At 54.9% G+C, this 23,800-nt stretch overlaps 1 protein-coding gene across 2 annotated transcripts; it reads left to right on the top strand.

The window, feature by feature from the left end:
* The first annotated feature begins 391 nt into the window (after positions 1-391).
* Positions 392-23,119, top strand: LOC101613101 (NADH-cytochrome b5 reductase 3). Of its 2 annotated transcripts, none has more exons than XM_045153451.1 (9): positions 392-440; positions 8,814-8,945; positions 13,641-13,713; positions 14,049-14,155; positions 15,081-15,210; positions 15,640-15,723; positions 15,886-15,971; positions 17,218-17,317; positions 22,087-23,119. In XM_045153451.1, the coding sequence occupies exons 1-9, from the start codon at positions 420-422 to the stop codon at positions 22,257-22,259; spliced, it is 906 nt and encodes a 301-aa protein (XP_045009386.1). In that variant the 5' UTR covers positions 392-419; the 3' UTR covers positions 22,260-23,119. The 2 variants fall into 2 exon arrangements, with proteins under 2 accessions (XP_045009386.1, XP_045009387.1); XM_045153452.1 differs by lacking the exon at positions 392-440 and adding an exon at positions 2,418-2,436.
* Positions 23,120-23,800: the final 681 nt, after the last annotated feature.

The raw sequence follows: 23,800 nt of genomic DNA, 5'->3' as shown, positions 1-23,800 counted from the left end.
GGCGGGGATGCTGGCAACAAGCCCTGGGGTGCGGCTTAAGATCTGTCCAGGAGAGCCCACTCGGGCCGGTGGGGTTGTACAGCTCTCCTGGGGGCGTCATCTTGTTCCCTTCGCGGGGTGTCTGGGGAGGGGGTGGAAACCAGGCCCCGAGAAAGCCTGACCCCGCCTGAGGCCACACAGCTTCCGGGGAGCCGCAGGCCAGAGCCGGTTCCGTAGTGCGCAGCACCTCAGGCCACGCTCGGGTCTGGCAGGGCGGAAGTGGGCGTGGCCATTAAACCACGCCCCTCCCCGCACGCCATTGGCTCAGACGGCCCGCCACGCCCCCTGAGGAGGGGCGGGGCCGAGGTGGGCGGTGGCGGCGGCGGCGGCGGCTGAGCAGGCGCAGCGCGACCATCGCCGCCACCACCACCGCCGCCGCCATGGGGTCCCAGCTGAGCACGGTAGGCGGCCGGGGCCGCGGGGACACGCGCCCGGCATCTGCTCCCCGCGCGCCCGGCCTCGCCCCGGCCCGGCGGCGCCCTGCGGACCGTGACGCACCCCCTGGCCACGGGCGCGCCGCTCAGGCCCTGGCGGAGGACGCGCGAGGGGTCCGAGCGGCGCGTGGACACGGGGATCCCCCCCCCCCACTCCACGCACACCCATCCGCCCGCTGCCGATAAGGAAGGCGTGTGGGTGTGCGCGTGACTGTGTGACCCGGGAGCTGTGACGCGGGTTTCAGCGTGTGTGGGTGTGACTTGTGAAAGTCAGAAAGTTTGAGTGTCTTAAGCCCGTGTGGATGTGAAATGCGTGTATCTGGAATGGGTGTGCCCGCGCGGCAATATTGTGTGTGTGTGTGTGTGTGTGTGTGAGAGAGAGAGAGAGAGAGAGAGAGAGAGAGAGAGAGAATATGTGCACGGGTGTGAAATGAGCATGAAAAGATGTGGCCGGGGGAGCTGCTAGTGAGAACAAGGGCACGGGTGTGAATACGTATGTAAATGGTGAGCATGTGTGAACCGGGCATGGGAAAGTGAGTGCTAAGGGGTGTTTGATATGTGAGCGTGGGTGAATGAATTGTTAAGTTTCTGGGCCAGACGGTTACATCTTGATCTTGCCAAAAAACAAATCAAAACAAAAAAAACAAAACAAAACACGTGGTAGCTGGCCAGGCTAGTCTGTGCCATCATGGTCAGATGGGCACCCATCAGGCCTTAGCCATCCAGTGCTGTCACCTAACACCTTGAGAGCAGGTGCTGTGAGCCTCATTTTAGTTAAAGTGTCGCTCAGACTTGGCCACTGGCCCACAGCACTGAGGGAGCCGGGACTGGTGAGTTCCAACATCCACCCTTACTTAAGCTTTCTCTCTGAATTGGCCCAGGACCCCCTCCAGTTCCCTGGCTACCTCCTCAGCCTGATTTCTCACAACCCACGTGGGGTGTGCTCTACGCCTGCCCCCCCACACACACTGGCCCAGAGGTGCCTGTCTTGCTGGGTGTGGTAGGATTAGGCCAGAGTCTGCCTTGGAGGGTGCCCTTCTTCCTGTGAGCTCCTGGGCTTGATGTTTGTTCCTGAGAATGTAGCTCTCCAAGGATGCCAAGAGTGTTCATGAAGTCCAAGGGGCAGCCTAGCCCATGGCATACCCCTGGAATCTGGCCAGTTTGTCTAGAGACTGCCGGTGGCTTTCCCCATTTCTGCCCCCTACCTCCTCCCTTGCTTTGCAGCTGGGTCTTACTTTCTTTAACATGTGAGTGGGTTTGTCACTGCACCCCCAACACCTGCTCATCCTGTGCACCCGAGTTTGGCAGACAGGAGCTTCCTGCTGGTGGCAGAGTTCTAGCTAGAGGTCAGGAGATCACCAACCAACCCCTGGCCTCATTTGTCCAATGGGTCCTTGGAATTGCTCCTGCCCTGAGGGGCCCAGTGGGTCCCACTTGATCCCAAATGCCCACAGCATACCCAAGTCAGGCTTCTTGGCCTGGAGGCGGCATGCACTCTGTGGGTGGCTGCCGGTCGCTGGGTTTACCAGGAGTCTTATCTGGGTTTTGCAGGCCTTGTGGGAGGCCTCTATATATCAGGGCCCATGGCCCAGGGGGTGGCATTTGAGTCTGCCAGCTTTCTGGAGAGAACGTTGGGGCTTGTCCTGCAGCTCCTTGCCTGCTAGCCTGGCCGTCAGTGTCCAGAGGGCCCCGGCACATCCACATCCCTGGTATAGTATATAAGCTTTCTCACTGACCCCTGGCAACTCCATGCCTATTTGTGACCCAGAATCCTCAGAGAGGGTGTCTCAGCCATTCACCTGCCCCTCTTCCTGGGTTCCTCCCTCCCCTGACGGTTTCTAGCCCAGCTTGGAGCCCCCTGCTGCAGGACTTCCTCTGCTCCCTCCCATTTCCTTCCACTTAGAACGCGACCAGAAGGGTCACTCGGATCCCGGCAAGACAGTAGGCAGGCGGTGGTGGGCAGGTAAGCAAGTTGCAGGCTCGCTTGTTCAAAAGCCCCGGGTCAGGATGCTGGCATCCAGAGAGGATCGGGCTCCGTGTCCACCCCTGATCTAGTCTGGACAGACTGGATGCCAAGGTCCCAGTGGGGAATGCCCCTGGGCAGTGAGCCCGTAGGCAGGGTCCGCTGTGGGTGGGGGAGTAGGCTGTGCAGTCCTCCGTGATGGTGTCTGCTAATGGGACTCCCGGGCTGTCCTGGACCGTTTGAACCACTCTGCTCTCAGAGCAAGGAGAAGCATGGCTGGGTTTCTTCGTGGGGCAGAGTGTGGCCTGCAGGGTGTCAGGTCAGTGCGAGGGACGCAGCTGCTCCTCAGGTCCCCCAGGTAGCTGGGGGAGGGTATGGAGGGGTGGTGGGGAGTGTGTGTGTGTGTGTGTGTGTGTGTGTGTGTTCACTCGTATGTGTGCATAGCTGAGGAGGAACTGGAGCAGGGCCTTGGCCTCAGACATCTGCCTCCTGTTTACTTGGCTACTGTTGCTGGGAGTGGGGTGGTGCGGTGGACTGGGAAAGGGGGGCAGAGCCTGCTCACCCCATGTCATAGGGAACAGAGAGCATACCCCACCTCTTGGTGAGTCTGGTCAGGCCTGGTTTGTGGAGATCCAGCCTTCCCCCTCCACCTTTACCAGTCACAGTAACCCTCCCCTCTGTCTCGGTCTGTCTCCCCCACTGTCTTGGGCTCCTCAGCTGTGGGAGCTTAGCCTGGGTCCCCTGCTTCTGGCACATGAGTGCCAACTGGGCTTTGTGGGCTGGATGACAGACAGGATAGCGGCTGCCTGTCTGGATTGGAATTCTACGTATTTGAGCCCCCGCCCCTTTTCTCTCAGTGTTCTTGGGCTCAGGCTTGTTGCGTGCGCCTTGGTTTTCTCTCCTGAAAGAGAGTGGTACGAGCACCTCCCTGATGCAGTCTGGGGGTTGGGGTGCGCTTTGTGGGGCCTCTGTTGGGAGCAGGTGGGAGGCAGGTCTAGCTGTTCCTCCTGGCTCCCGGGGCCTGTGCTTTCTGAACCTGCTTCATGGCCCAAGGGAGGAGAGGCCTCTGCCATCCCTAGGGTGCCTTTGAGGCCTGTGGAGAGTTTATAAGACAAACAGGATGGCCTGAGCCCCACCCTGGGCTCTTGCCCTAGTTCTGGAAACTTCTAAACAAAATAAGAGTCACAGAGACTCTGAGAGAACTGTTGTCCTTTGCCCTAGTGCATTCCACAAGTGTTTGTGAGTGCTTCCTGCACCCAGCACTGGGATAACTGTGAGCAGGCACACCCCAGGGTTACCTGAGAACCGTGGGGAGGTTGTCCCAGCCCAGGGCTGGCATCCAGGGCATGGAAAGCTGCTGCTCCCACCAGTGAAGGGTCTGTGGGAACCCAGGCCCAGATTCAGGAACCCGACCTGGAGCACCTGCCGCTGGCCAGTGTTGGCCAGCTTAGAGTGTGGGAAGGCTGTGGGGGGAGCAGCGGGCTCGGAACCAGTTCCCGGATTCCCCCCCCCCCCAGCCTCATCTGTCAAATGGGACCACAGTTGTGCCTGTTTCCTCCACTGCAGAAGGTCTAGTGCAGGCCCTGGGGAAGGTGCGTGGGAGGCCAGCTGCTGCTTGAGGGACCTCCAGCTAGTGAACTTGACTTGCATTTGAACGGTCTTGCTGGGGGAAGGCAGAACAGAGTCTACTAAGCACGGGTCCAGTTGGCTGCTGTCATTGAAACTCATTTTCATAGCTTCCAACAATGGCGATTTCCTGCAAATGTGCCCTTAACATACCCTTTCCCCAAGCCGTATTCTCCCTGGACTTGGTTTCTCTGTTTGCCACGGAGCCATCTGTAGCGAGGAGTCAGCAGAATGCGCCTCACTTCCAAGGATTTTGCAGAGGGACCGAGGCAGTGTAAAGTCACCACAGCGCGGGCTGGTGGCACACGCCTTTAGTCCCAGCACATGGGAGGCAGAGGTAGGAGGATCGCTGTGAGTTGGAGGCCACCCTGAGACTCAATAGTGAATTCCAGATGAGCCTGGGTTAGAGTGAGACCCAACTTTGAAAATTTTAAAAACAGTAACCATAGGTCTGGTTAGCTGAGCATATCTCCTTGCAAAGATTTCACCCTTGAGCTGGGCTCCGGATGCATAGGAGCCTGGGTAAGTGCAGAGGCAGGGCCTGCAGAGGCCTTAAGCAAAGGGGCTGAGGTGGAGGGAGCAGAGCTAGGAGAAGAGTTGGGTGCCTTGAAAGAAGGTGGTGGGGACCCCTGGTCATGGAGGGAGTGGCAGTGTCTGTTGGTTTGGGCAGTTGGGGTTAGAGGAGTTCTCAGGTCTCACTGTCAGGACAGGATGTACAATTTGGGTTGTAGGCTTTTGTGACTGGCACAGATCAGGCACCTGTCCCCAGAGGTGGCACAGGACGAGTGGGACTGGACTGGACAGGCCTGGAACCAAATCCTGGTTTCACTCCTGGTTAGTGGTGTGACATTGACCAATCGCGTGTTGTCCCTGAGACAGCAGCCTGTGTGCTCACGTGACTCACCTGCTGTGGTATGACTTGGGCTAGAGCCTGTTCCTGGCCTGTTGCTTGGAATAACCCCTCCACCTAAAGTCAGCGGCTTAGGTGGGGGCATCCTGGGGACACATGGCCTGTCCTTGGACTGGTGCCAGCTCGGGGTCAGTTACAGGTGTTTGCTCTGTGCATGGCCTTTTGGTGTCTTCCTCTGCAGTACCTGTAGCCCTAGGGAGACCCTCATGTGTCCTGGGCTGGGGCTTGAGTCTGGTCTCTCTGACCTGACAGTCTGTGGCTGCCAACATAGTCCTTAAGTGAATCTCAGGATGGGTGAGGTGCCTGCGTGGTATTGGGCACAGTAGGCCCTGGGCATGGGTGGTATAGGCTCAGCATCTGGTCATCCTTTGAGACTGGTCATGTATCAGGGGCCTGGTGGGGTGAGTCCTCCACTGGGATTGGCATTTTGTTCTGCACCGAACAAAGGGCCTGTGACTGCACCGGGCAGCTTGAAGTTGCAGGGCCGGTTTTGGGTGTGAGTGGATCAGGCTTTCCGGGAGCTGAGAGTCTCTGTCTTTCTTGTGTGGCCATGCTTCTCAGGTTGCAGACCCCTCTGAGAACTGGGCCCCAAGCTTTCTTGACATCACTGCTCCCTGAGAGGAGGGCCACATAGTAGGCCTCACCTTCCTTTTGTAGATGAGAAGATTCCCAGCCCGGGTGCCCTCTTGAGCTGTTGCAGGGTGGGGGAGTCCTGGCAGGCGTTTGAAGGAGGCAGGAAGTGGAGCTGGGCCCCATGTGTGAGACTATAATATTTCATAGTATCCCACCAAAGATAGGTCCCACCAAAGGAACAGGAGAGGCCTCTCTGCCAGCAAAGAACTTGGTTCAGAGCTGCCTGGGTCCAGGGTGAAGAGGTGACTGTCAGGGTTTAACAAAAGAGCCCAGGAAAGCCGGGCGTGGTGGCGCACGCCTTTAATCCCAGTACTTGGGAGGCAGAGGTAGGCAGATTGCCATGAGTTCAAAGCCACCCTGAGACTCCATAGTGAATTCCAGGTCAGCCTGAGCTAGAGTGAGACCCTACCTCGAAAAAAAAAGAAAAGAAAAGAGCCCAGGAGAGATAATAGAGCAGGAAGGTAGACTAGATTATTCTTCTTTAATATTTATTTATGTATTTATTTATTTGAGAGAGAGAATGGCATGTCAGGGCCACTAGCGAAGGAAGTCCAGATGCATGTGCATCTGGCTTACGTGGGTCCTGTTGAATCGAACTTGGGTCCTTAGGCTTCTCAGGCAAGTGCCTTAACCGCTAAGCCATCTCTCCAGCCCTCTTTTTTTTCTTTTTGAGGCAGGGTCTTACTCTAGTCCAAGTTGACTTGGGATTTACTCTGTAATCCTCAAATTCACAAGAGTCCTCCTACCTCAGCCCATTGAGTGATGGGATTAGAGGCATGAGCCATCACACCTGACTGTCTCTCTGGTTTTTTTTTTTAATTTTTATTTGTTTATTTGAGAGTGACGGAGGGAGAAAGAGGGGGAGAGAGAGAGAGAGCATGCATGAATGGGCACGCCAGGGGTTCCAGCCACTGCAAACAAACTCCAGACACATGCGCCCCCCTGGTGTATCTGGCTAATGTGGGTCCTGGGGAATCAAGCCTCGAACTGGGGTCCTTAGGCTTCACAGGCAAGCGCTTAACCACTAAGCTATCTCTCCAGCCCTTGACTGTCTCTTTGACACTGGGTTTCAGGTATCCCAGGCTAGCCATGATCTCACTGTGTATCTAAGGATGACCTTCAGCTTCCGATCCTCCTGCCTCAACCTCCCAAGTGCTGGGATTGCAGTAGGCAGGTGCCACCCTGCCCAGTTCTGTGCAGTGTGGGGGTGGAGCTCAGGCCTTCACGCATGCTCCAGCAACTGAACTATGTCTCGGGTCCTCCAGCTGCATCTTTGAAACAGAAACAGTTTTGGCCATCACAGAGTCGGCGGGGTTATGCTTTCTGTGGACACCTGGAGAGCGTGCGCGTGGATGGGTGGGAGGGGTGTCTCTGCTTGCTTCTGGTGGCCAGCGGCAGTCCTCGATGACACCAGCTGTGGCTCCATCTCTCCTCTCTGTGCTGTGCCCTCTTTCTCTTAGAAAAATACTTCTTTCCAGCACCATGATCCCTTCTGAGTTTTCCCAAGATCACTGCCATCTGAAAAGAGAAGATTCTCTACCCAAAGTGAGGGTAGCATTAATACATGGGTATGAACATTAAGAGAAGTGCTTATTGGGCAGTTTGGTGAGCATAATATATACATGTAGCCAGACAGCAGCAGACGTTACACCCCTAGGGCTCATGACTACACCCCTGTTGTGGGTTTTCAGTGTCGGGGATGTATTCCCTCCCATGGAGCAGGCCTCCAGTCCAATTAGAGGACGGTTGGTTTCCCTGGGGATGTGCTTTTGTAGAAGACCAAGGAGCTGTGTGGCCTCCTTGCATGTCTTGGGGGTGATGGGGGGTTATGGCATGGTGCCGCGCAGGTGTCCTCCACGGATGCTCACTGGTTGGGGTGGTGCGCCAGTGTTTTTCTTGTAGTCTTCCTGAGTCTCACCTGTGGTCCAAGTGTGATTGTCCAGAGCCTGCCTTTTAGGTGGCTAAGCGAAGCTTTTGTTCAAAGATGTCCTGTGGTGTTGGTCAGGGCCCTCGTGGGGCCTGGCCTTGGCTGGGTTTTCCTCTGTCCCATTCCCTGGCCCTATTTCACAGATGGAGACACTGAGCTTGGTGAGGCTGAGTGAGGCCCACACAACTAGACACCACTGAAGGCCGGTTGTCGCTTACCAGGGGTCCCTCTTCAATGCAGTCAGCAGTCTAGCCAGGAGATTGGGGTCGCTGTTGTATTAGTCACTTTTTTTTTTTTTTTTTTCCGAGGTAGGTCTCACTATGGCCCATACTGACCTGTAATTCACTATGTAGTCTCAGGGTGGCCTTGAACTCATGGCCATCCTCCTACCTCTGAGTCGCTTTACCTTTCTGAACCCACTCCCTGTCTGTAATGCGTGGCAGTTCCTGCCCGAGTGGCCTTCAGCATGGTGCTTGTGCCCAGGTGGCTGCTGGCACTGGGGATGTGAGTGAGTGGTGTTCACAGAACTCTGGGCACTTTGCTGGTCACCTGGCCCAGGCCAGTTCTCAGCGAAAGGACTTTACCAGGCAGGAGCAGTGCCCCGCTCAGTGCTTCCGCTGTTCTCTGAGCTGAAGGCAGAGTCCAGTGCTCAAGAGAAGAGAGACTTGGGTTCAGAATTTGTGGGACATGACTCAGTTTACCCTACCTCGGTGGCCTGTTCCTATGGCTCTATGGCAGAGCAAGGAGGAAAAAGGCAGCTAAGAAACTGGTTCACAGACACATGGAAGCATTTTTTCATCATAGACTCTTAGGCGGACTCTCATTTATCACTGTAGACTCTTAGGTGGGGCTGTTATTTATATCTAGGTAGAACTAGTTGACATCACGTGATAGGACCAGGGATATTGATTAAAGGAAGAAAGCAGATACACAGAGCTTAAGATTAGTTTTGTTCTGAGTTCAGCAGCCAGCGTGAAACTGATAACGTGTTAGGATAGGACCTTTGTAGCCTTTTAAAGTCAATATTTCAGGGGAAATGGAGCTTTCTCAAGGACTTTCCCATTTCCTGGGGTGCAAAGTACAGAAGATTCAGTAATTTTGACAGGAGTCATGCATGAGTCTCCCAGTGGGTGGCCACTTGAGTGAAGAGCTCCTTGCACCAGGGTGGAAGGGAGGGGGCGGCCCTACATAGCTTAGAGATGGGAATGAGATGGCATCTGCGAGGGAAAAGCAGATGGCAGGGGCTCCTGTGCTGACTCGGGGTCTGTCCTATCATTGCAGTTGGGCCACGTGGTGCTGTCCCCCGTCTGGTTCCTCTACAGCCTGTTCATGAAGCTTTTCCAGCGCTCCTTGCCTGCCATCACCCTTGAGAGCCCAGACATCAAGTACCCGCTGCGGCTGGTTGACAAGGAGGTGACTACTCACCCCTCCCCTGGCATCCCAGTGCCTCCTGGGCACCTACTTTGCTCCCTGCCTGACACCTGCCCATTTTGTAGATGGAGAGAACAAGGTGATATCCCTTTCTAAGGTTACCAGCAAGTGGTTGAGGGACTTAGACCTTGGCTTTTGACCATACTTACTGTACCATGGAAGGTCAGAATAGAAGGGGCCCTTGGGAAGTTTGGTTCCACTGTAATAGTTGAGGAACCGAGTGAGGCAGACTAAGCACCCAGTCCCTTGTGATAAGAACTCCCCTCACCTCCTGCCCTGTTTCAGCCTGGGCCCTGGATGTCTGCCTCTGATGTTCTGTATGACTAGAAGGTCTCCTCCCCTCTTCTGGGCAGGACCTGGGGCACACTTCTGTCCTTTCTTCTCTGCTCTCCAGTGCAGTCTCCCTGAGGCCCTCCAGGCTCTATTTCTGGCTTCCCTGAGCAGCCTCCAGAGGGGTGTGGCAGGAAAACTGAGTCACAGAGCACAGTCAGAGCAGAGAAAATGGAGAAAGCAAGCCAGTGCTCCACACCCTGGGGCCCAGTCTCCACTCTGAACACAATTTCTGAAGGCTGGAGCCAGAAAAGCCATTGCCCACACACTGAGGCCCGGCCCCTGCTCTGCACAGGTCCTGACAGTGGACCAGGCTCAGTGGCTCTGTGTGGGACATAGCGGTGACAAGGACTTCCATCTCTAAGTCTGTAATATCCCCAGTGTTGTTAGAGAAGCTGAAAACCAAACAGAAGTGAACAATGCAAAATCAAGGTCTAAATTCCCTCTGATTAAGGCCACTCTTATCTCTCAGTGTTTCCCTTCTAAAAAACATTTTTAGGGCTAGAGAGATGGCTTAGCGGTTAAGGCGTTTGCCTGTGAAGCCTGAGGACCCATGTTCGATTCTCCAGGTCCCACATAAGCCAGATGCACAGTGACACAAGCATGTAATGTCCTATGTGTGGACAAGGGCACACGTCTGAAGTTCGATTGCAGTGGCTAGAGGTCCTGGCATGCCAATTCTCTTTCTCTTCTCTCTCATTAAAAAAAAAAGGCCAGATTGTTGGGCTTGCCTCAAAATAAATAAAAGCCAGGCGTGGTGGTACACACTATTAATCCCAGCACTGGGGAGGCAGAGGTAGGAGGATTGCAGTGAGTTCCAGGCCACCCTGAGACTACATAATGAATTCCAGGTCAGCCTGGTCTAGAGTGAGATTCTACCTTGGAAAAAAAAAGAGTAAATAAATAAAAATTCTGCTTATGAAGTATGATTATCCCTCTCTGCAGCCTGCCCCGCGCAGGCAGGCTCACCTGGGTCAGAGGGTACCAGAGGCATGCTCCTGGGCATCATCTCTACGTGCACTGTAGGGGTGTGTGTGTTCTTAGGTTCTGTGTGTTTATTTTTGTCCTTTTCCTTGTTATTTATTTATTTGTTTGTTTTTCAAGGTAAGGTGTTGCTCTAGCTCAGGCTGACCTAGAATTCACTATGTAGTCTCAGAGTGGCCTCGAACTCAAGCAATCCACCTACCTCTGCCTCCCGAGTGCTGGGATTAAAGGCACGTGCCACCACACCCAGCTTTTTTTTTTTTTCTGAGAGAGAGAGAATGGGTGCACCAGGGCCTCCAGCGGCTGCAAACAAACTCCTGAAGCATGTGCTACTTTGTGCACCTGGCTTACTTGGGTTCTGGGGAATTGAACCTGGGTTTTTTGGCTTTACAGGCAAGTGCCTTAACCACTAAGCCATATCTCCAACCCCCATCCCCACCCCACCCCCTTTTTTTTTTTTTCCAGTAAGGCAAAGGAGATTTACTTAAAAGGTTGGGTTGGGCCAGACGTAGTAGAGCACGCCTTTAATCTCAGCACTCAGGAGGCAGAGGTAGGAGGATTGCTGTGAGTTCAAAGCCAGCCTGAGACTATCTAGTGAATTCCAGGTCAGCTGGCCTAGAAGGAGAGCCTACCTCAAAAAACAAAACAACAACAAAAACCATTCCTCAGTACCCATCCACGTACAGCCACTTGCAAATATTGCAGCAGCAAGAGGCCGCACACTCGCTCGTGTGCAAATAAATAAATAACACATCTATTGAGAAGAAGATGGTGTGCTTGGGATTTTAGCTGACATCTACAGAGGAGAAAGACAGGAAAAAAAGAAAAGTTATGCTTTCTGGGTTAGAAGGAGCCCAGAGAAGGAGGAGGTTCTGTAGCGAGGGGCTGTGAGCAGCTGCCAGCTTCTGTTTTGTTACCCTGAACCCCGGTTTCTCTCACTTCTTACAACCGCAGCCTGCATAGTTTGTCGTGGTTGGCTCACAGCGGCTCCTTGTTTTCATGACTGTCTAGCTCATCAGAGAGATGTTACACAAAGGACCCTCCAGTCCTCCAGTCCCCCTCATTGTGCCTGTGGCAGTCCTGGAGTCCAGCCCCTGCCCTCCCTCTCCCCAGCTTGATGCAGAGCTTCAGGTCAGCAGCTGGGCCTGCTTGGCCGTCCTGCGCCCCTCCAGGCTGTCCTTGGAGAAGCTGCCTGAGTCTGTCACCTGTGCTTCCTTCAAAAACCGCCCTGTGGGTGGGTGTCTGCCTTTGACCCCCAGGACCTGTTGATAATACTGGACTGTGCTCCCTCCTGGGAGGCCAAATAATGCTGGACTCTGCTCCCCACAGGCCTGAGCCTGTGGTTTCCCCAAGTGCAAACGTTCTGGAGGCAATGGGGAGCCTGGGTCACTTTGTCCAGGTTTCTCCAGAGTGTCCGAGTTGAGAGCAGCATGCTATCTCCTCCAAGGAGTTGCACGGTGTACCCGTGGGCCCTGCCACGTGTGGGTGTGAACAGGCTCTGTAGCCAGCACCCTTCTGCCTTCCCCAGCCATCCTGAGTGGTCCCAGCTCTGACAGAACTCCCTGTGGCCCTCCCTACCCCACCTATGGGGGCTGGGGAGATGGCTCAGTGGTTAAAGGCACTTGCTTTTAAGACCTGCCAACCTGGGTTCAATTCCCCACTAACCATGAAAAGCCAGTTGTACAAGTCGGGAGTTTGTTTGCAGCGGTGGGAGGCCCTGGTGTACCTGTTCTCTCTCTGCTCATGAAGAAATTAAAAAAAATTTTTTCATTTCATTTTATTTATTTTATTTAAGAGAGAGAGAGAAAATGGGCATGCCAGGGCCTCTAACCACTGCAAACAAACTCCAGACACATGTGCCACCTTGTGCATCTGGCTTACGTGGGTCCTGGGGAATTAAACCCACTCTGGCCCAGGCTGACCTGGAATTAACTGTGTAGTCTGAGGGTGGCCTCGAACTCACGGCAGTCTTCCTACCTTTGCCTTCCAAGTGCTGGAATTAAAGGTGCATGCCACCACACCCAGCTTGAACCTGGGTTCTTAAGGCTTCACAGGCAGGTGCCTTAACTGCTGAGCCATCTCTCCAGCCCACAAATAATTTTTTTTTAAGTTTCCCCAGTGAAGGATTCAGGGGCTTTCATATCACTCCTTCCTCTGGCTCCTTATCTATTTGAGAGAGGGAAAGAGGCAGAGAGAGAGAGAGAGAGAGGGGGGGGGGGAGAGGGAGAGGGAGGGAGGGAGGGAGGGGGGTAGAGAGAATGTGCACGCCAGAGCCTCAGCCACTGCAAACAAACTCCAGATACTTGCGCCCCCTTGTGCATCTGGCTTACGTGGGTCCTGTGGAATGGAACCAAGGTCCTATGGCTTTGCAGGCAAGCGCCTTAACAGCTAAGCCATCTCTCCAGCCCCCTCGTCTGGCTGTGTCTGTCCCTGAAGGAGAGGAAGCTGCTGCAGTCCAGATTGACCATGCCCTGGTGCCTTGGTGCCCTGGTGCCCTGGTGTGTAAGGTGTAGGTCTGGCTGTGGGCTCTTGACTTTGGTCAGCCTCAGGCCTTCTCAGGCAGTGGGGGCTGCTATGCCCTGTAGCCACCAGCCTCTCCCTCCGCCTTCCCTGTGCAGCAGCCTCAGCCGTAGCTGCCATTTCTTTTTTCTTTTTCTTGTTTTTCTTTCTTTCTGAGGTGGGTCTCACTTTTAGCTCAGGCTGACGTGGAATTCTGTGTGTAGTCTCAGGGTGGCCTTGGACTCACGATGATCCTCCTACCTCTGCCTCCCGAGTGCTGGGATTAAAGGCTTTGCTTTAGCCCAAGCTGACCTGGAATTCACTATGTAGTCTCAGGATGGCCTTGAACCTCTGCCTCCCAAGTGCTGGGATTAAAGGTGTGTGCCACTGCGCCTGCCAATAGCTGTCCCTTTCTCATGAGCTAATTTCTGTGGCTTTTAGAGTTTTCTCTCATCTGGGGCCTGGGCATATATGGCCTTGTCTTAACTGTGTCCCAGATTTTCAGTCTTGCCCGAGTTATTCCTGTCACCCCAGGCCACTGCTTCAGTTGAGAGCAGAGGTGGACCTACCCCCTCCCCCATCGACTGGAATTTTCTGAGTCATCTGGGATCCACCCTTTGGGATCCCATGCTCATTCCTCCTCTGATCACCCTGTTAGATGGCCCTGGGGTTGGGTGGGGTATCCCCGTCCCTCTCAGAGCAGATGCCCACCAGTGTGGCCCTGACTCATCCTCACATAGACTTGCAGGTGTATGCCCACTGATGGCATCAGCGTCACTGCTCAGACGCAGGAGGGGGGAGTGGCTCTGAAGTCTGGTCATCCCCCTGCCTGGGAACCAGCCAGCAGCTCTGGCCTCTTTGCAGATCATCAGCCATGACACGCGACGCTTCCGCTTTGCCCTGCCTTCACCCCAGCACATCCTGGGCCTCCCCATTGGTGAGTCCTGCCCCGCCCAGCCGCCCGCATGGAGTCGAGAGTGGGAGCTTAGTGTGTCCTCCACGGAGAGCGAGGAAGTGTCCAAGGAGGACAGGGCAGCAGCTGGCCCTGGAGGGTGGGCCTGGCCATAAGGAATTAGTCCAGGGTCCCTGGCAGTAGCCCCATCAGGACAGATGTATGGAGACAGAGTGCCAGGATATGCCAGCAACTTCCGTAGTTTGGAGGGGTGGTGGGAGCCGCGGTTTCAATGGCAGATGGTTGTAAGTCAGGGTGACAAGACCTAGTGGTCCCTGCAAGGATGGCTCCTGGCCATAGTGACCCTCTCTGTCCTGCAGGCCAGCACATCTACCTCTCGACGCGAATCGACGGGAACCTGGTCATCCGGCCCTACACCCCTGTCTCTAGCGATGATGACAAAGGCTTTGTGGATCTGGTTATCAAGGTGGGGTTTCCAGGGCATGCTTGGCTACAAGGGGTGGGGCGGTATGGAGAGCTGCTTCCTGCCCAGGCAGCAGAGAAGAGCTGCCCTGTGTCTGAGCGTGTCGGCCAGGCAGAGAGAGAAGAAAGACATCTTCCCAGTGCAAGGTTGCCAAAGTACCGTGTGGGGCTCAAGGGATGGACAAGACATGAGGGAGGTCCACAGGGCCAGCCAGGGCTTGGGGGCTTCAGTGACACTTGGGACATTGCCCAGAAGCAAAGGAAGTAGTGACGGGCCCAGAGTGTGTTCTGGTGGAAATCTCTGGGTAGGCAGAGAGAACTGGGGGAACTCTAGCCGAGGACAAACGGTTCACAGGTGACCAGAGGCCTCCTGACTTCTGTTGACCCCAGATAAGGATCAGATAAAGGCATGTTCCAGGGCCCAGGACAGTGCTCTGTCCCCCCTGCACATGCGCTGACCCTCCTGCCCACCTCTCCCCTTCCCCATCCCTCAGACTTGTGCAGATGGCACTGGGGAGCAGGCCCAGCCCTGGGCAGGGGCACTCCTGATCCGTCCTCAATCTCTGTAGCCCGGTTGGATCACAGCCTCCTCCTTCCAAGGCAGTCCATCTCACAGACGCCAGGAAGGAAGTGGCTTTAAGAGGGGTGTTTGAGGTTGTGAGCATTCACCAGGAGGGGAGGCGGGCCAGCTGCCAGAGGTGGCCATCTCCCAACAGGAGGCTGGTCGCACACCTTAGCCAGTGGAATAGTGATGCCTCCCTCCAGCTGGTAGCCCTGTGCACCAGGTGGACGTCCTGCTTTCCTGGGGCCTTTGCTGGAGGGCTCCAGGTTTGGTCAATGAGTGAGTAGGCCCCACAGGCACTGCTGGCCTCCCAGTATAGGAGGGGTGCCAGGAGGTTGGGTGTGGACTGAGGGACTGTGGCTTGCAGGTTTACTTCAAGGACACCCATCCAAAGTTTCCCGCCGGAGGAAAGATGACCCAGTACCTGGAAAACATGCAGATTGGAGACACCATTGAATTCCGGGGCCCCAACGGGCTGCTGGTCTACCAGGGCAAAGGTGGGAACCCTTGGTGGACCGGGCGGGCCTAGGGAACTGGAGCGCTGGGAGCACTGACCCTGCCTGAGTGTGCTGTGCCTCCTGGGCAGGGCTGGGGGCTCACTCCAGCCTCGGGCTCCAGCTGTTTAGAGCCCAAGTTTTCATCTGGTTCTGTCTGGGGGCCAGGTCTGCTTGCAGACCACCTCGGTTTGCTTGTTTACATCTCAAAATGAACCAGAAACAGTCCTGAACGGGAATCTACCGCCCGCTACCCCTCCCCTCATGGCTGGGACTCTCCAGGGCATTTAGGTAGGATCTGCACCCTAACTGGCTGGGGCTGTGTGCTGCTGCCCCATCCTGGATCCTGGTGGGGAGGGGCGGCGGCTCCAGCCCTGCCCAGCGGCTGCACAAGCGCCCTGGGAGCCGCCTCACCCTTCCTCCTTCTCCCAGGGAAATTCGCCATCCGCCCCGACAAGAAGTCCAGCCCTGTGGTCAAGACAGTGAAGTCTGTGGGCATGATCGCAGGAGGGACAGGTACAGGACTGGCACCCTTAGGGTCACCATGCGTTGGAGTCGGGGTTGGGGAGGTGCATGGTGGGAGTGAGGCCAAGGGCCCAGGCTCCCTTGCGCATCACCTCGCTTCCGTTGAGCCGCCGGGAGTCCTGAAGCTGACGCAGTGCCGTGCCTGTTCTGCAGGAATCACCCCGATGCTGCAGGTGATCCGCGCTGTCATGAAGGACCCAGATGACCACACCATGTGCTACTTGCTCTTCGCCAATCAGGTTGGCGCCTAGTCCTCACAGTAATGGGAGACTCGGGGCAGGGTCTGACAGCTCTATGGAGGTGCTGCGGATGGCTAGAAGGAGGGACACGCAGAACATTCTGGCAGCAGCAGCTGGCGGTGAGCCTGTCTGCTGAGAGAGGGACACTGGGCTCCCTTCTGGCGGAAACCCGGGCCTAGGCTGGAGCAGGGCAGAGCTGGAGGTGAGGAGCCCCGGGCAGACGTGCTCCTGAGCTAGATGGCGTTAGCCGGCTCTGTGTCTCTGCCGCGCGCTTCTTCTGTACAAGCAGAGGTGAGGCAAGGCTGTTGCAAAGACCTTCCCAGGTTACGCACTTTGTGGCTGGATGTGGGCATTCAGCAGCGATGGCTCAGCAAGAGGCCCAGTGGAGCACCACTTGCCCCAGCAATGTAGAGGCCTCAACACTTTGTGCCTCTCAAATGGGGTTCCAGATATTTTGTCCCTAGGGTCCTTCTGGTCCCAGTTCTGTACTGCCCATGTGTAAAACAGAATAGCCAGTGAGAGGGGCCTGGACCCCCACATAGATGTAGGCAGCCCCCCAATGGCCAAGGCCAGCCATGGGTTGTGTGGTGGGGAGAAGAGCAGAGAGGAGAGAACAAGAGGGGGTGGTGGTGGCTGCAGGCCGCAGGGCTGGGTTTGAGTCCCGAGGCCTTGAAGCCTCTCTCACCTGGGCATCTTCGTACCTTGGCTGTTTAGCTAGAATGGCACTTCACCCCATTTTGTAGCTCTGGAAATGGCGAAAGCAGGATGCAAACAAGGAAATATTGTAATATAATTTTATATTTTGGTGCCAGGGATCAAACCCAGGGCCTCATAAAATCGGCCACCACTGTCCCTTTTGTTTGGGTTGTTGATGGAGCTCAGAGCCTTGAGCGTGCTGGGCAGGTGCAATACCACATCCACTGACTGCCTCCCCACTATGCAGCCCAGGCTGGCCTGGAACTTGAGATCCTCCTGCCTCAACTTCCCGAATGCTAGGATTGTAGGCGTGGCCACCATAGCTGACTCAGACTACACTTACTAGGAACTTGGAGGTCGTCGTCCTCAAGGGCTCTGAGGGTGAGGCAGCTGCAGAGGATGGATGCACCTCTAGGACTCATGATCTGCAGCCACCGCCTCCTGGGAGCCTGGCTTGTGTGGCCCGAGGTGGTGTGATGATCTGCCTTTGGGCCTGTCTCTGTTGGCCCTCCTGCCCATCCCCCCTGATCACATGACCTGTCCCCTGCAGACTGAGAAGGACATTTTGCTTCGGCCTGAGCTAGAGGAACTGAGGAATGAACATTCCACTCGCTTCAAGCTGTGGTACACAGTGGACAAGGCCCCAGAAGGTGAGTGTGGGACTGAGCCTTCTGCCCAGGCGCCCTCCAGCACTCATTGTGGCCTGTGTCGGCTGAATGTGACTTTGTGTCAGAGGTGGGAACCGGGTCTCAGAGAGAGGAAGCGCGTCCTGCATCCCACAGCTAGCAGGTGGCAGGGTCAGGCCTGGCTGGGACCCAGGTCCTTGTTTCCCGAGCTCTAGTCCTCCTGGCCCTCTGCTCTGTCCAGCTTGACCGAGCGCTGCTTTCTGCCTTTGGGCCTGGCTCTTTCCGGGGCGGGCCGGGGCGCAGCGCTGAGGGTGTGTGGCTTTGTGTAGTTTGTGCCCTTAGCCTCTGAGGTCATTTCTTTGGTCGCTGGTCATGGGGAGGGGTGGGGTGGATGTTCTGGTCACCCCCATGCTGCTGTACAGCTGAGAAAGTGGTGGGCCAAGATGATCATGTGTGGAGAAGCTGAGCCCCTTCAGGAGGCAGAGAATGAGGCTCCAGAACCCCAGTGACTTTGCAAAACTCCAGTGACCTTGCACTCTGGAAATCAAGCTGACCTCCATTTGCCAGCTTTGTGTGAAAACATGGGAATAGAGGGATGGAGAGATGGCTTAGTGGTTAAGCGCTTGCCTGTGAAGCCTAAGGACCCCGGTTTGAGGCTCGATTCCCCAGGACACACGTTAGCCAGATGCACAAGGGGGCGCACGCTTCTGGAGTTCATTTGCAGTGGCTGGAGGCCCTGGCGCGCCCATTCTCTCTCTCTCTTTCTCTCTGCCTCTTTCTCTCTCTGTTGCTCTCAAATAAATAAATAAAAATATAGAGAGAAATCTTAAGAAAAAAAACATGGGAATAGGGCCAGGCGTGATGGTGCAGCCTTTAATCTCAGCACTCAGGTGGCAGAGGTAAGAGGATCACTGTGAGTGCAAGGCCAGCCTGAGACTACATAGTGAATTCCAGGTCAGCCTGGGCTAGAGAGACCCTACCTCAACCCCCCCCCCATAATAATAAAAACGTGGGAATAAGAACTATCATGTTTTCTTTGTTGTAACGAAAGCAGCCGCTCAGGCTTCCTGGCGGGTGACTCTAGCACTGCTTGGGGACGGGGGAAATGAGCACCTGCCGTGAGGGTAACCTGGCATTCACAAAGCCCACGGGGTAGCAGTACAGCCCGGTATGGCCTCGCCTTTCCACTCTGATGAGAAGCCAGGGCCTGATGCACCTTCAGAGTAAACTGTGTCCACGTGGGGGGAGCATATGTGCCGTGGCACTTACGTAGGAGTCAGAAGACAACTTTTTTTTTCTTCCCCTGAGGTAGGGTCTCGCTCTAGCCTAGGCTGATCTGGAATTCACTATGTAGTCTCAGACTGGCCTCCTCAGTGATCCTGCTACTTTAGCCTCTCAGGGACTGGGATTAAAGGTGTTTGCCACCACACTCAGCCTAGAAGACAGCTTTTTATGAGGCAAGGTCCCTCACTCATTGTTTGCCAGGCTAGCTGGCCTGTGAACTTCTAGCAGTTTCTCCCTTCTCCATCTGCCTCCCTTCTAAATGTTGGAAATCGGGCATTTTTATTTTTATTTTCTTCAAGGCAGTCTCACTGTAATCCAAGGTGACCTGACACTCATGCTGTAGCCTGAGGCTAATCTCAAACTCACAGCGATTCTTCTACATCAGTCTCCCTAGAGCTGGCCTTACCGGTATGCACCTCCATGCCTGGCTGAAACTGGACATTTCTAAAAAAACGTGCACATGAGCCCCCGCCTGTATCTGGTCACATTCAGCTGCTGTCCTGCTTGACCTACCTCCTGCTCTTCCCACGGCCCCACAGTCCCCTGGACCCATGCATGTTCTGCCCAGCATCCTCCGGGCTCTGGAGGAGGACACTCTTTGTAGCCAAGGGAGGAGCAACACGTCCCTCCCACGCTGGGCTGGGCTTGGGTAGATTCAGGGACTCGACAGCTATGCCTGTAGGTCACTGGCCATCCAAGGCCAGTCCAGCTGTTGTGACGCCTTTCCTGGGGAGACTGTTTCATTGACCCCAGATAGAGAGGGCATGACAGACCAAAGAAATAACTCTAGCCAAGCTGGACTTGGTGGCCAGTGAGATTGTTGGCGTTACTCACAGGAGCCTGCCTGATGCAAGCATCTGCATCACCAAACAGCCCCGCCCAAGTGCTGCCACTGCTGAGCTCCACCGCTGGAGGCCCGTGTGCACCTTGCAGGCAGCTCCACTGGAGAGTTCCCCTTGCCCCCAGCAGCTGGTCACTCACTGCTTATATAGCCTCAGGGAGAGGTCTTGCGAGTTTCATGAGCCTTGGTAGCCTCCTTTCTCAGACCTCCAGCAGGAAGTTTCAGTTGGAAAAAACAGCTACTTAACACTGTGTCAGCCAGCCAGGCCTTCCTGGATATGACCCACCAACCAAGTGCATGAATCAGCTGGGCGCTGGCCATGGGTGTTGGAACTGCTGCTTCTAGTAGAGAAAGGAGCATTAACCTTGTACCAGTGGTCCACAGCCGGAAGTGAGTTGAGTTGGCCCCCTTCTGGATGCAGGTCCTAATGCGCTGAAAGCAAGCTTGCCAGCCGTGTAGAGCTATAAAAAGAATGTCCTCTGTGTGGGGTGGGGCCAGCTGACCCCTGGTGGTGGCTTGTGGTAACAGACCTCCCAGCACGCCAGGAGGGTTGGGCAATCTCTTGGTATTTTCCACGCTTCTTAAATTTTTACCTAGGTTTTTTTTTTTTTTTTTTTTTTGGTTTTTTGAGGTAGGGTCTCATTCTAGCCCAGGCTGACCTGAAATTCACTATGGAGTCTCAGGGTGGCCTCGAACTCACAGCAATCCTACTACCTCTGCCTCAGGAGTGCTGGGATTAAAGATGTGCACCACCACGCCTGGCTAGTTTTTTTTTCGAGATGGGGTTTCACTCTAGGCCAGCTGACCTGGAACTCACTCCATGCCTGGCTTTTATTTAGTTTATATATATATTTGTTGTTTTTGGAGGTAGGGTCTCACTGTAGCCCAGGCTGACTTGAAATTCACTATGGAGTCTCAGAGTGGCCTCGAAGTTATGATGATCCTCCTACCTCTGCCTTTGGAGTGTTGAGATTAAAGGTATGTGCCACCATGCCCAGATCTAAAAGTATTTTTTATTTGCAAGCAGAGAGAATAGGCATGCCATCTGGCCTTACACGGGTACTGGGGAATTGAACTTGGGCCGATCAGCTTTACAAGCGAGCACGTATAACTACTGAGCATCTCCCGGCCCCTAGACTTTTTTTTTTTTTGAGGTAGGGTCTCACTCTAGCCCAGGCTGACCTGGAATTCACTATGGAGTCTCAGTGTGGCCTCGAACTCTCGGCGATCCTCCTACCTCTGCCTCCCAAGTGCTGGGATTAAAGGCGTGTGCCACCACGCCCGGCTCTTAGACTTTTTTTAATTCCTCCCTCCCCCGACCTGCAAGTCAAGAGGAGTAGAATCTGGAGCTACAGGGAAGTGGCAGCAGGGCTTAGGGACAGGGAGAGCTTCCTGTGCGTATGACAAATGTGGCTGACAGGAGTCTCCAGAGTACACTCCGTACACACTTTCTAAAACACCCTGTGGGCAGCTTTTATAAAGTGTTTTTAGGTCTCCCAACAAACCCGTGGGTTGCTTCTCTGCCACTCCTTCCAGAATTTTTATTTTGTATTGTGCCTTTTTTTTTTTCTTTTTCTTCTGAGGTTGGGCCTCATGGTAATAGCCCAGGCTGACCTGAAACTTCTGTAGCCTCAGGCTGGCTTCAAACTCATGGTGCTTCTTCTGCCTCAGCCTCCCAAGTGCTGGGATTAAAGGCGTACGCCACCACTCCTGGTCTCGTAGGATTTTTTTTAAAATTTTGCCTATTTGCATGTGTATGTGCAAATGAACACCCATCCAGCTTTACATGGATGGCTGGGGAATTGAACCTGGGCCAACAGGCTTTGTAGGCAAGTGCCTTTAACTGCTGAGCTGACCCCCAGCTCCTGTTTGTCTTGGAGCAGGTTCTCATGCTGTAGCTCAGGGCCTGGTCTTAAACTCACAGTGACCCGCCTTTCTCAGCTTTTCACATGCTCATTCCACGCTTGAGCCACCACACCTGGCCTCTTTACTATTTATTTATTTATTTTGTTAGTTTTTTTCAAGGTAGGGTGCCACTCTAGGCCACGCTAAACTGGAATTCACTATGTAGTCTCAGAGTGGTCTTGAACTCACAGTGTTCCTCCTACCTCTGCCTCCTGAGTGCTGGGATTAATGGCGTGCACCACCACACCCGGCTTGGCCTCTTCATTATTAACTGCTTCATAATCCCAGGGACTGTCTGAGCACTAGAGTACAGCTGTGAATAAGACCCAGCTTTGCCTGGGTACAGAGAATGTCACCCTGACCAGCCTGGAGCTGGGTACCAGCTTAGGAAGCAAGTGTCCCTGCCTTACTGTGTGACTTTGAACAATAGTTCCAGGTCCTCCGAGCCTCAGATTCGGCATCTGTGAAATGGAATCAGTAGCCACTACCCTGGGCTGGAGGCGTGCTTCGTGCCTGGCATGCGTGAGGCCCTGGGTTCCATCTGTGGTGGTTGTCAGAACCACATACGAGGCCAGATGGAAGCAGGTTTTCAAACGCCATGTGGGGCAAGGGGAGCCACCAGGCAGTTGTGGGTTTGGGGCTGGAGGCAGGACAGATGTGCCAGGTCAACCTCTGCTTCCTTTGCTGAAAGGGAAGGAGGAGCCTGGGGGAGGAGGACAGGTAGGCCGTGGATCACGCCTCAGCTCACTTGGTCTCTCCACAGCCTGGGACTACAGCCAGGGCTTCGTGAACGAGGAGATGATCCGAGACCACCTCCCGCCCCCCGGAGAGGACACGCTGATACTGATGTGTGGACCCCCGCCCATGATCCAGTTCGCCTGCCTGCCCAATCTGGAGCGTGTGGGCCACTCCAAGGAGCACTGCTTCGCTTTCTGATGGCCGCCACAGCCACTTTCCCACCTCCTGCCCAGGCATTCACCGTGCCCATTCGCTCGCTCCCTCCCTCCCATTGTCTTTCATCCCTCGTATGTCCACATCCCGCCCTAGGGCCTGGGTCCAGCCTGGCCTGCCCAGCCCTGGTCATCCAGCTACATTGGCCCCTGAGGGGTCCCTTTGGGAACAGGGCTCTGTGTCAGGTGGCCACCTTCAGTATAGGCTCCTGTCTGAAACTAAGTGACCATTACCAGAGATGTCCGTGACTGTCCCCTACACGCACGCACGCGCACACACACACACATATACATACACACACATCCCAACACTATCCATCTGTCCACATGGACCTCCACTTACAGAAACCAATAGAAGGGCTGCACGGAACCACTGCCCCGGGACCTCTGGCTGCCACCCTGACCTCTGCCCCGACACTACATGAGATGGTAATACCCAGAGGTCCTTAGAGGAGCAGCTGGGGGTGACAGGTCACCCAAATTGCTGTCCAAAGGCCTCTGGAGTAGCATATGGGCCCTTCTGAAACTCCATTATCTCCCCAAACCCCTTGGGCATCCCAACCAAGTTGTTAGCCCAGCAGAGTGCAGTGGACCTGGGGGCTGGGCTTGGTCTGAAGCCCTGATGCAGAACGTGGCCACTGGTCTTGATCCCTCCAACGCAAACCTCCCTGCCGCCAGCCTGGGGGAGGTCCAAGCAGCGCCTCTTGTCAGAAAGACCCGGCGGGGGCTGGAGAGATGGCTTAGCAGTTAAGCACTTGCCTGTGAAGCCTAAGGACCCCGGTTCGAGGCTCGGTTCCCCAGGTCCCACGTTAGCCAGATGCACAAGGGGGCGCACGCGTCTGGAGTTCGTTTGCAGAGGCTGGAAGCCCTGGCGCGCCCATCCTCTCTCTCTCCCTCTATCTATCTTTCTCTCTGAGTCTGTCGCTCTCAAATAAATAAATTAATTAATTAAAAAAAAAAAAAAAAGAAAGACCCGGCGGCCTTGCTGCTGCCTGTGACAGCAGCATGTTAGCCTCCTGCACACTGGCTCTTTCAGTCATTTATAAGCAGAAATTGTTGAAATAAAACTTTGCTAATACCCTCCCGGAGGCTCTGGAAAGGGGAGGGGCCAGCATGGATTTCAGGCAACCCTTTGCTTGTGTGTGTGTGTCACCCTTTCCAGATGGGTGTACGTTTGCATTGCCTGTTGAAAGTTTGGGAGGCACAGGGAAGTAAGGGGACAGGGGTCCGGTCTGATCATTTTGATATTTAAAAGGACACAGTATAACTGTTGTTTTTGCCTAAGGACATCCTGTAGAAGGTGGGAGACACGGTCCATGCCCCTCTTGGGTTTCCTGTCTAGGAACCCTGGGAGGTTCTGGGGTCCTCTGGGATGCCCCATCATACCTTTGTCTTCCTTGCTCCTGGCTCTGGGCATCTACCGGGAAAGGTACTAGGTGGATGGCTGAGGAAAAGGGTGCTTTGTTGCAAAGCCGGACACCCTGAGTTCAGTTCCCCAGAACCCATGGAAGTCATATGCACCAAGTG

Source organism: Jaculus jaculus, chromosome 6 (genome assembly GCF_020740685.1).
Source record: "Jaculus jaculus isolate mJacJac1 chromosome 6, mJacJac1.mat.Y.cur, whole genome shotgun sequence".
NCBI lineage: Eukaryota > Metazoa > Chordata > Mammalia > Rodentia > Dipodidae > Jaculus > Jaculus jaculus.
The sequence above is the reverse complement of the archived record's forward strand: the minus strand, read 5'-3'. Positions and strand labels throughout refer to the sequence as shown.

Excerpts from the sequence above, each read along its gene's own strand:
- LOC101613101 (XM_045153451.1), top strand. The coding sequence starts at position 420 with ATGGGGTCCCAGCTGAGCACG. Across the intron at positions 441-8,813 it reads TGGGGTCCCAGCTGAGCACG|TTGGGCCACGTGGTGCTGTC; the intron begins GTAGGCGGCCGG and ends CTATCATTGCAG. Across the intron at positions 8,946-13,640 it reads TGCGGCTGGTTGACAAGGAG|ATCATCAGCCATGACACGCG; the intron begins GTGACTACTCAC and ends GCCTCTTTGCAG.